A 13,277-nucleotide genomic window follows, 5' to 3' on the forward strand; every position below is an offset into this window, starting at 1 on the left:
ACAAAAAAGAGAGATTTCAATAATTATAATACATATGTATATATGCACACATACAGTACCGTCCGCAATTGTCAGTCCACCCATTTTTAAAGGAATGACAAAAATTTTTTAACATAAAATTCATGAAAACTAAAATTTTTTTTGGTTTATATTTTGAAAGACGATAAAATTTTGAAAAGAATAAGACCTTACAGAAGTCATTTGGCCAAAATTTGTAGAAGATATTCCTAAAAATCGTCATTTTCAATGTTTTACAAAAATTTAAATAACTTCTAAAATAATGAACGCTTTTTAATAATCTTAGGCTTATTTTAAAGGTCTTTTTCTACGGAATAAGAATTACTTATAGGCATTAACCTGTCATTTTTAACTTGGAATAAGCATGACGTCAAAATTAGACAAAAAAATTGGAAAAATTTGAAATCAATTTTTTGTACTAAAAACTATTCTAGAACATATATAAAACATGATATGGTGTAGATTTTTCAAGAAAATTTAATAAAAATATATGTTTGAGTTTCAAAAATTATTTTTCTTTTAATAATATTATTTCAAATTTTTTGAATTTTTTTGTCCAACTTTGACGTCATGCTTACTCCAAGTTTAAAATTACAGGTTAATGCCTATAAGTAATTCTTATTCTGTAGAAAATGGTCTTTAAAATAAGCCTAAGATTATTAAAAAGCGTTCATTATTTTAGAAGTTATTCAAATTTTTGTAAAACATTGATGACGATTTTTAAGAATATCTTCTACAAATTTTGGCCAAATGACTTCTGTAAGGTCTTATTCTTTTTAAAATTTTATCGTCTTTCAAAATAAAAAACAAAAAAAATTTTACTTTTTATGAATTTTATGTTAAAAAATTTTTGTCATTCCTTTGAAAATGGGTGGACTGACAATTTCGGACGGTACTGTACATATAAAGACACATCACTTTGCAGTAAATTTTGAAGATGAATCGTATTTTTTTATAATTTTATATGTATAAGAGAAATGATTAGAGTTAGACCTTTGATGTTGTTTGGTCGATAACTGAAATTTTATTTTCATTGATTTCCTATTTATATTAATTTTCGATCATTTTCTTTCTTTTGTATGTGTGTGTGTGTCATCGTATTATATATATATATATATATATATATATATATATATATATATATATATATATATATATATATATATATATATATATATACATACATACATATAAATATATATTGTGTAATATAAATAATAATATATAAATATATTATAATATAATATAGAATATATAAGATAGATATATAATATAGAAGTATATAAATTTTTTTATCTCATTTGGATTTGTAGTTATTCAAAATTTAGAGGTTGCCGACTACTGTCTATTTTACCCTATTTATTGAAAAAATTAATCATTTAACATATACAATCATAGTGCTTGATCCTTTTTCTTATTTTAAATGAAAAATTTAGGTGACCCACTTCTGTCTACAAAATCATGACATCGCAAATTTCTCTTTTTTTGCATAACGATGTTAAACAATATGTTAAAATTAAAAATTTTAAAATGTGTGTTTGCCTAAAGTTAGGTAACCCCTTTCTGTACAAATAAACGCAATAAGTGTTCAAAAATGTTAATTTCTGAATATTCTAAAGCATGAAAACTAAAGTGTGGCCCACTTCTGTCGGTACTTCTCTAGTATTAGTGGTGTCGTACCAGTGAAAGAACATTTAGTCCTTAAAGTGCACACTGAATACAGATCGCCTCTACTGAATTTCATCAATTTGAGACAAAGATATAAGGTTTCAAAGTATTGCAGGGTACAAATCGCACATGTGTGTCTCGAACGTAAGTTTTTGAAGTGTGTTCTTTGAGGATTAAGAAAATGTATACTTTCGATATTTTTTATTTTTAATTGTCATTCTTGAATTTATTTTCAAACATATGCATAGAACAGCAAAATTCCAGAAGAATTTGAATTTATTATACAAATTTTATAAATACAACATAATATTACACCCAAAATTTTAATTAACTCTCTGCTGATGCTAACTTATCCCCACTCTATCGCCAAAGAACGTAATTCCCATAGTCCCCACCAGGCGTCCAGAATGACGTTTTTTGACGATAACGGTCGTTAGCATCAGCAGAGAGTTAAATACACAGCCCCACAAAGAAGTACTCTGCGCGAAAGTACACAGTACGTGTCAGATTTTATGTACCTAATTTATGTAACATACCAATTTTTTTTTAAATTGATTAGATTCGTTTCAAACTTGTTTCTCTGGGGTTTTTAAGGTTGCTGATTATAAATATGTAGCCAGATTTAAAAAATTCAAAATGGCGGATAAATTAATTTTTTTTTTGGATTTTCACTTCACTTGGTATATAGGGATTTTCGGGGTCACCGATTAAAAATCTGCAGTCAGATTTAGAAAAATTCAATATGTCCGTTTGAAAATATTGGAATTTTTATTTATGTCTGTTTATGGTAACGCACTCGTTTGTCTTCAAAAGACCTTTGCAGTAAGGTGTCCCAAAAAAATAAAAAGTTTTTTTTCACCCCCTAAAATTCTTTCACTTTCTGTAAAATATAACACAATATTTGGAAATAAAAAATTTCATTTATTACGGGTTAATAAATGAAATTTCTTATTTCCAAATATTGTGTTATATTTTACAGAAAGTGAAAGAATTTTAGGGGGTGAAAAAAAAACTTTTTATTTTTTTTATTTATTTTAATAGTGTTTTTTCATATTTAACATAAATATAGGTAAATAATAATTACTTTAAAAATCTCAAAATTTATATGAAAAAAAATATTATGTCAGCTGAAACAATTTTATTAAATTTTTTTGGGAATATAAACTTTTATTGAGAAAATTTTGTGAAAAAAGAACTCATAACTTAATGTTTCCACAATAAAAATTTATATTCACTCAAAAAATTTAGTAAAATTGTTTTAGTTGACACATAGTACTTTTTTCAAATAATTTTTCAGATTTTTAAAGTAATTATTATTATTCCGCACTCCAAGGTTATGTGGGGTTGGTATAATAAAACAAAGGAAAATTTAAAACAAAATAAATAAAATAATAAATTGAATAAACTTGCGACTTACTGCCAGCCCGACCCACTAAAACCCGTAACCCTTCTTTTGGAGCCCTTTACCCTCCCTCGGAACTGTCGTAAGACATTAGCCTTCGAGGGTGGCGCTCCAACTCTGTCGCTATTGCGACTTTGTTCTTTTTCTACGGTTCTTCTGCGTCAATAGTTAAAATTTAAAACTATTTAAATGTCAAAGCGGAATTTACAGCACAACAATAAAAAACAAATGTTAAAAAAGTGTTAAGAGTCAAAGGATAAAATTGTAAACGGGTATAAAAAAACAGAAGCATATAAAGTAAACAGATATATGAAGTTATAAAGATAAAATTGTATAAGGACAAATAAAAATCACAATATAAATGAAAATTGTAAAAGGACAAATAAATCACAGAATAAATTAAGATAAACGGAACAAAGAAATCGAAAGCTGATTAAATTACGCTTTTTGGCGGCCGTCGAGATCCTTCCTCGACATAACCGAGATTATGTTCTCCGCTGAAAATTGACTGTTCACACCTTCGAACATGGCCCGCCTCTCCAAATCCCCATTTCTTGCATGAGAAGAGGGTGTGGCTCTGCGTTGTCCACAGGGAACTGGCAGTACGCACACACCTCATCTTCGCGTAATTTAAAGCGATACAGGTACGCGTTAAAACACCCGTGCCCTTTAAATGCTTGCGCCAAATAATAGAAAACCTGACCTTGTTTCCTACTCATCTAGGTGGCAAGTGCCGGGATAAGGTCAAAGGTCGCTTCCTTGATACTGCTCACTGCAGAACAGGATATTGACCTCATTTTCCCTTGCTGTTTGCATCAGGAGCACCTGTGCATCCTTACTTGTATGCAGGTTGACCTGCAAAAACTTTAAGGATTAACTTTTTAGCTTTTGTAGTTCTTCCCTGTAAACCAGGCAGGCTCTTTTTCCGGCGTCATGGTCAGTTTCTGGTTTCCCCAGGTCTAAGCACTTAAGGCACTTCGGTTTTTCGACACAGCTCTTCGCGAGATGGCCCTTCCCGCCGCATCTTCGTCAGTTTTTACTTCTGTCAGGGCCTTTGCAGGGTCGGATTAAGTGTCCGTAGACTAGGCACTTTTGGCACCTAGCCACTTCAACATGCTCGCGAATTGGAGCGTTTATTCAGCCGATTTTTATGCTACCAAATTTTAGCAGAGTGTTACTTTCTGCCTCTACCAGGCGGACCAGAGCAACCTTAGTACCTCTGTTGCGCGGCAAAAGTCGGCACTCCATGGGCAAGTCGGTTTACCCAGCTTTTCCCTCAGAGCTGAAGTCACCTCATCCCCTGTGGTGGCTTCATCCAGTTCCTTGATCTCGAGAGACCTCCTATTCACTAGAGGTGTGACCTCAGCCTCGCCATGCAGGGCCGAAGACAATTTGCGGAGGCACTCCTCCGCAAATTTTAAGGTCTCTTCGCTACGGAAGCTTCTACGCGCCACCATGCGGCACTCACTCGTGTTGTGCGGCACGTAGAGAGGAACCGGCCTGTTCGTAAGTTCCTTTATGCGTGCCTCCCTACGTGCCTAGTAGCGTTCCTAGTTGTAGCAGAAGAGTGAGTGCCGCATGGTGGCGCATAGAAGCTTCCGTACTTCGCCCTTTTTCACTATCACGAAAAACTTCTGATTGAAAGTTCTCCTGATCTTCCGGATCATGGTACCTGTATCTTCAGGTTTAACCTTTGCTTTTATCAGCAGCAAGATACCCTCATAAAACTTTGAGTTTCTGGCCGTGATTTTAACTGCTTCCGTAGATCTGAGCTTCGAAGGGGGCTTCAGGAGCTCTTTTTTCTCACCTGAGGGCTTTTTTCTTGGAGCTCTTTTCGACAACTTTAAAATCGTCCTCATCCTCTGTTCCGTTTTTTAAGACTGCATATCAAGTTTCATAACACTCCTAAAAATATCAAAAATATTCAGTCATATTGGACCAGTTATTTGCAAATTCTTAAAGTCTGACTTCAGATTTTTGAAAAAATGACCGCCATATTGAATTTTTAAAATCTGACTGCAGATCTGTAATCAGCGACCCCGAAAACCTCTAGATACCAAGTAAAGTGAAAATCCAAAAAATTTTATAAATTCGTCTGACATATTGAATTGACATTTTGGATTTTTAAAATCTGACTACCGATTAGTAAACAGCGACCTTAAAAACACCCGAGAAACAAGTTTGAAACGAATCTAATCAATTTAAAAAATATTTGTATTTTACATAAATTACATAAAATCTGACACGTTTTTTGAGGTTAAAAAAAAATCCTGATGTAATTCCCGTGTGGAAATTTGTCACGTATCTGTACCGTAATGATATAGTTTCACTAGTTGCTATCTAGTTGCGATACCGTGAAATGTTGTAGTAACTATCTTGAAATGTAACGCTACGGACATCAAGTTTCTAGATAGTTTTACTATATCCGAACAATATAGTGAAATATTATAAAGCTATAACACGGGCTCTAGTATAAATTTCATTTTTAGAAACTTGTTTAATACTTCTATATTGATTTACGGTAAATATATTTGTAAAAATTAATAATAATAATACTTAATAACATATGTACAATATAATTATATAACAATATTAACAAAGTTTATAATTATAGTATATAAACTATTGTTAATTTTTAACAATATTAAAGATTTTAAAAGGTGCAAAAATTTCATTGAATTTAAAAAAAAATTTCGATTATTCGCTTTCTTCTTTTATACCATATTTTATTTTTAACAAGTCCAGTTATTTATTTGTTATTATTTTAAATTCTAATTAAGAATTTCAACCTATACTACACTTCACATTATTAACATAAATCACTTAAATTAAGACGGAAAAATATCGCACGCACGGGGGTTCGAACCCTAGACCTTTGGGACGCAATACGAATACACATACCACACAGCCACGCTGACTTGGAAGATGTGTTGCTTAAAATACCTTTTCAGTTTCGCGACTGCAATTTTTGCCTTTATTTATAATAAATTGTTTGTAAATGGTATATTTAAATCTATATACTTAATAACAAATTACAATATGTAAATAATAATAGGGGAGAGTGGGGCAAAGGCGCTATGCGGGGTAAAGACGTTTTTTAAAATATCTCCTTAATTTTCTGTCTATTTCAATTGGTATTAAAAATTTAGTTGCAATGCAATCAGACCAATTGATTAAAAAAATAAAAACCTAAAAATATCAAATATTTTAAGAAATATAACAAAAAAATTGTTTTGCAAAAATAAATTGATAATTTTACTGAACAAACTTTTATTTTTTAAAGCATAAGTTTAAGTATTTAATTTTTAAAAACGTAACATGTAAATAAATTAAATATTTCTCTACACAACTGGCGTGGTGTTTTAGTTTAATTTTGTATTTAAATATTTTTAATTTAAAGTAAAAAAAAAGTTTGTTATGTGGGGCAAAGGCAATATTGAATATAATTTGTTTAAAAACAATTGAATATTCGAATTTTTCTATATATTTATCGTATTTATTCACAATATAAGGTTAAAATCACTAAAAGTTTTTATTTTTTATTTAAATAGTTTAATTCTTTTAATAATATGTTGTTAACCTTATGTTTCGTAAATATTATACTAATAAATATCACTTGTTAATTTTTTAAGGCTTATAAATTCTTTCTTTTAGAAATATAAGGGAAAACGTCGCTGCCTCAGCGTGTGGGGCAAAGGCATTTTTTGCAATGTTTTTAAATTTCATTAAATAATGTATTTATAATTATAATTATAATATACTAAATAACAACTATTAAAATTTATTGTTGATTAGTTTTAGAATAATGAAAAACAAAGACCGCATAAATTAATTGCTTAATTTAAAAAATATAGATCGATAAATGTAAACCTAGCGCCTTTGCCCCACTCTCCCCTAATAATATTATAAACATAAAGAAATTACTTGCAGATTATGATTGTGAAGTTTCACTAGGCAGAATTGATCTAGATCTACAATATGAAGTAGTTAATGTAGTGAAACTATACAAATTCTAGACCGTATCCCAATGTAAAGCAGTTGTAGTGAAACTATACAGATTCTAGAACGTATTCCAATGTAAAGCAGTTAATGTAGTGAAACTATACAGAATCTAGACCATTTCGGTATAGTTTTACGTGGCCAGCTTTGCGAGATGTTTGCGGTACAGTTTCTATCTCGTATATAATTTAACCAGACACTTTTCTGCACGGGAATGGAGCAAATGTGACTTCGGATTCGTGTTCTGCGTATCAAAATACATTGGGTATTTCGCGCAGTGTACATTTTTGGTGGGGCTAAATATGAATATATGTTATGCATTTTTTATCGCATTCCTCGAAAAATGTAATTTTTCTTTTAAATTTCAAATTAATTATTCAAATTAAATCTTTGAAAATTTGAATTTTTCATACTTTTAACGGACAATTCTGTAGGATTAATTTTTTTGAAAGAGTTAAATTGAATTTTTTGTGAAATTATTTGAAGTTTTTATTTTCTAATATATATTTAATTGATGAATTTGCGAATAATCGAAGTTTCGTAAAATTGAATTGTAAAGAAATGAATTTGAAAATTGTCAAAGAACTTTTTCAAACATTATTAAAAATAATCCATTTAAAGAAAAATGTTAGTTAAAAATTCTAGGAAATAATAATAATATAATAATAAAAAAACCTATTCCTGGTATTCGGCTTTATTGATTTGTGATGTATATGCTTAATCCTTTTATCATAGCTGAATCTTGAGTTGCAAAAGTGTAATACCAAAAGAGCCTGAATCTGTGCATCCGATTTTTAATACTACGTTTGCGTGTTACTGTTACAATTGAAGCCAAATATTTTCACAAGAGAAGCATACTAGAAATTCAGGACAAGTAAATATTTTAGTGTCTTAACACTTATGTGTTGAGTCTGATTTCGTACCACAACGAAATATTCTTTAATTATTTTCAAAGCTATTGCTTATAGAATATTTTACTCCCATAGATATTTTTTAAGACAAAATCAATTTTATGTATTACATGTACACTACCGTCCACGAGTATCAGGACGATTACACGCCACTCTATAAAAAAACATGCCATCACTTTTTCAATCATATCTCGGAAATAAAAGGAGGTACAAAAAAATCTCAAATACGGTTTGAAATCTGATTATATTTTGCGTAAAATAAGCCATCTTTGAAGTCATTTCGTTAATTATTTTTTAAGTTGTAGAGTGAGAAAGAAATAAAAAAAATTATCAAATTTTTCAAAAATCTAGAAAAATTTAGATACACTAGAATCCCGCTTATCCGAGGTAATGTGGGGAAGGGGCACCTCGGATAAGCGAAAACTTTCGAGTTTCTTTATATTACTCGTGAAACATCATTATTTATTATTCCCCAGCATAAATCCGTCCTTGTTTCCTCTCCCATTCGCAGCCACGTGTAGCTAGAATCGAGTCGTCACAGTTAAATTCCAATGCACCAATCGTCAAAACACGGCTTCTTCACAGTTTTAATGATATATCGAAGACGGATTAACCTTTTTTAAATTTCGAAGGCTTATTTTAAAGCTGAAATTCTAACAAAGATTTCTGTGTTTTTAAAAAACTTTTATCTAAATTTTTCTAGATTTTTGAAAAAGTTGAAGTCAAGAGACAAAAATGAGAAAATTTGATAATTTTTTTTATTTCTTTCTCACTCTGCAACTTAAAAAATAATTAACGAAATGACTTCAAAGATGGCTTATTTTACGCAAAATGTAATCAGCTTTCAAACCGTATTTGAGATTTTTTTGTACCTCCTTTTATTTCCGAGATATGATAGAAAGAGTGAAGGCATGTTTTTTCATAGAGTCGCTTATGATCGTCCTGATACTCGTGGACGGTAGTGTATAATATGAATTTCTTAAAAAGAAAAAAGTATGCCGAGAGATGCACTCTCACTAACAGTTCCTGCTTTTCAACATTTAAATTTTGCTCCAATTTTTTTAACGTTCTGCAGGTGGAAAATTGAGTTGTGAACGCTTTTCCGCCTGCATCTTAATCGACCGTATTTAATTTTGTTATGCGAGTTAACAAAACGAATGTCAATTCGACAAAACTGCAACATATTTTACCGACATGGCATGTAACAGAATTACTTTAGAATGTAGCAGTATCAATTCTGTTGTATGTCAGATCGGTAATCGGTAATAATTAGAGAAATGTCTTTGAAAATTCATTTTTGAGTTGTCAAGTTTCGAAAACTCAATTTGTAACTTTTTAAATGATTTCTTTTCCAGAATGATAGTACGGCACCACCTTCGCCAGCAAATTCCTTAGCAGTATCGGATACGGAATTTTCATCGCCTGCTACAAGCACTCTCATCAGCACGCCTTTGAGAACTATTAGGGTCGATCTAGGGACTCCAGTTTTGCAAAGTTTGTCGCCATACAATCGCCTTCCTTCATCAGAGAAATTTTCCAAGAACATCTGTGATGTTATAAATTTTGAAAATCTGCCAGATGCCACCGGCAAGTACGAGCAAATGACAGGACTTATACAAAAAGTCAGAACTAAAATGGCTACAATACACAAAGATTAATAGCATTAAATTTCCCACTAGATTTGTAAATAAATTTCTAAAAATTATAGTAAACAGATTTTAGTAATTTTTCTAATTTTTTAATGTAATAATTTTTCTGTTTTTCGTTTTTCTGCAACTTTATAATAAATTGAAATTATTTTGCATTTATATAAATTAAAAGTTTTTGGTTTTCGAGTCTCAACAGGGACTGAAATCTTTAGTATTAAATCTTTATTTACTAATAAAATTTTTTAAATTGAATCAATATCTAATCTAACTCAATATATAATCTTTTCTTAATTCACTAATTGTCAGTGATAAAACTGAAATTTTTTAAACTTTATTAAGTTGATAATAGAAGGCCCAATAAAGAAAAAGACAAATGAGAACAGAAGATGATTGCGCTCCAATGAAAATATTTTTTGCAATCTTTAAAAGTAGATTTCCTGAAAAAAATTAAAGTGGGCTGAAGTTTTTGAAAATTTCTAATGGAATCGCTCCCATATGTATCATAATTTTGCTTCCTCATGAGGAAGCTTTGCATTCGTGACGATTTTCAATTTTGCAAAAGAACGTTATATGAATTCACTTTCATCTAGAATATGTATTAATATATTTCATATAATAAATCATGATTTTCCTTTAAAAACAAATGTCAGAAAATTAACAAATCTACCGTTTGAAAGCTATAACATTCTATGTTAAATGGTGTAAAATTCGAAATTTTTAGAAATCACACAAAGATTTTAACAATCGACAAATCTAAAAAAATTAAACAATGAAAGTTTTTTTTTTGACAATTTTTTAAACTCTTATATTTTTTAAAAATTGCAGACAAAATTAAAAACTTATTTAGGTGTCATCCTTCAAGTCTCATCTTTAATTTAAGACCAAGAAAGATAAAAAATCTTATTGGGTTCTCGAGATACCATTATAAATGTCAGAGCATGTTTTTGGACAAATGCATTGAATTAGTCAATTTACTTTACGGATCTGGGATAGCAAATTTAAATTTGGTAAGCTCTAAGTCTAATTAAAAAACATTTCACACTAAATCTGAATGAACCGTACTTAAATTTTAACTGCGTTTTTCTCAAATAGCGATATACATGAAAATTAGAAATTTTTAAAAATTGTCATCTGCCATATTGGATACGCTGTCGTACCAGTCTTCGAAGGGTTTCAGTTTTTACAAATACATTTAACAGGGTGTCTACCAACCTGTAAATAGCCGGGAATTTAATTTGATTGTGAAAAATTATTATTTTTTTTACTGTCAAATTAGTTATTTTTAACTCATCAAATTCAAATTCTGAGAACAGTATTTGTCAATTTGTAGTACTGCAGACGCATAAGCGTTTGTATAGTACTTTAATTAATGTGTTAAGAATTAATCCTAAATTTCCATCTGTTTTTAGAGTTAAAGTAGAGTCTAATTGGAACTAATTGTATCGCAATTAGACAAAGTTGGGAATTTTGTTAAACAAAATGACTGGAAATCGAAAGAAACCACAAATTAAAAAACCTTGCTAAAGTGAATGTTTAGTTATTATGTTTAGACGTTAACATAAGAATGTTTGCTTTTATAAATAAAATTGTTACTTAAAACAATATTTTAATCAGTTCTGCAGAATTTTAAATTATTAAAAAATTTTATAAGTCAAGGAAGAAGAAAAACTTAATCAAAGAAAAGTCAGGGAATTTTTTAATATTGAAAACATTTTTACACTTACATCTTAGTTATAGAATAACTAAATAACATGTAATACTCAATTGTAGAGAGTTTAAAAGCAAACCATTAAAAAAAAATTTAATTTGGAAATTTTCGATTTTTTGAAAAAATTAAATATCTCACGTACTAATTAATATTTTTCAAATCTAAATTTATGAACCTATCTTGGGTCAAGATCCAACAATTTGACAAATTTGGTTTCAAATGGTTTAGCTGTTCTTAAGTGATTCGCGAACAAAGATTCTGTGACATACATACACACATACATACATACATGAAATTTTTTATTCGTATATTTGGATTCCTGAATTATATACGAAATTTAAAGTTTTAAACAATGTACAGACAAAAGTCTGATGATGAACAAGTTGTTCAATTTATGACCATTTTGCTTTCTCAATATAATAAAAATGTTTTTCTTAAAAAAGCAAACTGTTTTCCAATCATTGGTGAAATGAAAGTTTTATGCCAATTGCTAAATTTTTTTATAGAATAATTGAGGGCGTGGAACGGATAACTGCCTGCAACGCATGGTCGAAAGGGACTATACCAGTCCAGTCAGAAAAGAAAAAAAATGTTAAAAAAATTTGAGATGCAAAAGCAAAATTGCTTTTGCATCTCAAATTTTTTTTAACATTTTTTTTCTTTTAGTACTCTTTGACATGAGCTACCTTGATTTTTTCAAATTTTTTCATAAAGCGGTTCAGGAGATACAGATTTTTACGTAAATTTTTTTTAAATGCTTATGACTCGGTCAAAAATTGATCAAATTGGACGTTTTTATAATGAAAAGTTTTGTTTTCACACGTAGTTTTTAATAAAAATATTTTTAAAAATTTTTTAAATAATTTACGATAAGATTTTTAAAATAAAATTTCATTTTTAACAATGTATGTATCGATCAATTTTTTTCAAAATTTTTTGTAAGAAACTAACACTAAATTAACAATTTTTAAGCCTTGTCCGATCGTGGGAAAACGATGGGATCTATTTATTTTTAAATTTTTATATACGCAGTGGTGGCCAAATGCCTAGCTTGCCATTTGAAAAAATCACACAAATTTTCCACAGCAAATGTGTTTTCAAACTGAGTCTCTCCAAACTTCACCTTCTTTCTGTGTAAAATTGTGATTTGGTCAAGTGTCAAGTTAGACCTACCGTTTTCACTATGTGTATATAAAAATTAAAAATTTCAAAATAAATAGATCCCATCGTTTTCCCACGATCGGACAAGGCTAAAAAATTGTTATCTTAGTGCTAGTTTCTTACAAAAATTTTGAATTACTATTAATTAATACATTTTAGAAAATGAACAATTCTTTATAGCATTAAAAAGTAGGGCGTTGTCGGCAGTGTATAGCAAGACACTGCGATATTTCAAACAGCTGAGTGACAGTGCAGAAAAGGCATTTCTGGTGTAAGAGTAAGGTTCTATTAGGTATGTTTTCGTTGCCTGCACTAAGTGTAACTTTTACACCACCTCAAGAGTAGGTGCAGAAAGTGTAGCGAAATGTATGGTAAAATTGCGTCACATCCGGCAAAGAGAACAGAATAGTGCAGGTTAGGTGTTAAAGTGTAAGAAGTGCAGGCAACGAGAACATACCTATTCTGTTGAAGCTTTTTTATATCATACACACTTTCTGGACGTAAAACACTATAATGCTGGCAATAGTTTTAAAGTTTTATTCTTCGTAAGAAAAAGTGTTTATAAAATTAAACTTTTCAAAATTTTGTGAACGACAAATGCTTTAATTTATTAGTATGTAAGATTCCTTCAAAATTCCTAGAGCATTAGACATAGTAGTGCGATAGACACAATTGTAGATCGTTATTATATCTGTGGAAGGCGGCTAAGTTTTATATAAGTTGAAATACTTCTATTATAATAGGAGAATAAAAAGATATAA

General features: G+C 29.8%; 1 protein-coding gene across 1 annotated transcript in view; it reads left to right on the forward strand.

Annotated features, from left to right (window-relative positions):
• Positions 1–9,903, forward strand: part of LOC122505989 (zinc finger CCHC domain-containing protein 8 homolog) — a 44,833-nt gene extending 34,930 nt beyond the window's left edge. The window contains exon 7 of the mRNA XM_043617920.1: positions 9,354–9,903. Coding sequence (XP_043473855.1) covers positions 9,354–9,656 — 303 coding nt within the window. The 3' untranslated portion in view covers positions 9,657–9,903. The remainder of the gene's footprint in view (positions 1–9,353) is intronic.
• The last annotated feature ends 3,374 nt before the right edge of the window (positions 9,904–13,277 follow it).

This window comes from Leptopilina heterotoma, unplaced genomic scaffold, assembly GCF_015476425.1.
Source record: "Leptopilina heterotoma isolate Lh14 unplaced genomic scaffold, ASM1547642v1 Lhet_384, whole genome shotgun sequence".
NCBI classification, from domain to species: Eukaryota; Metazoa; Arthropoda; class Insecta; order Hymenoptera; family Figitidae; genus Leptopilina; species Leptopilina heterotoma.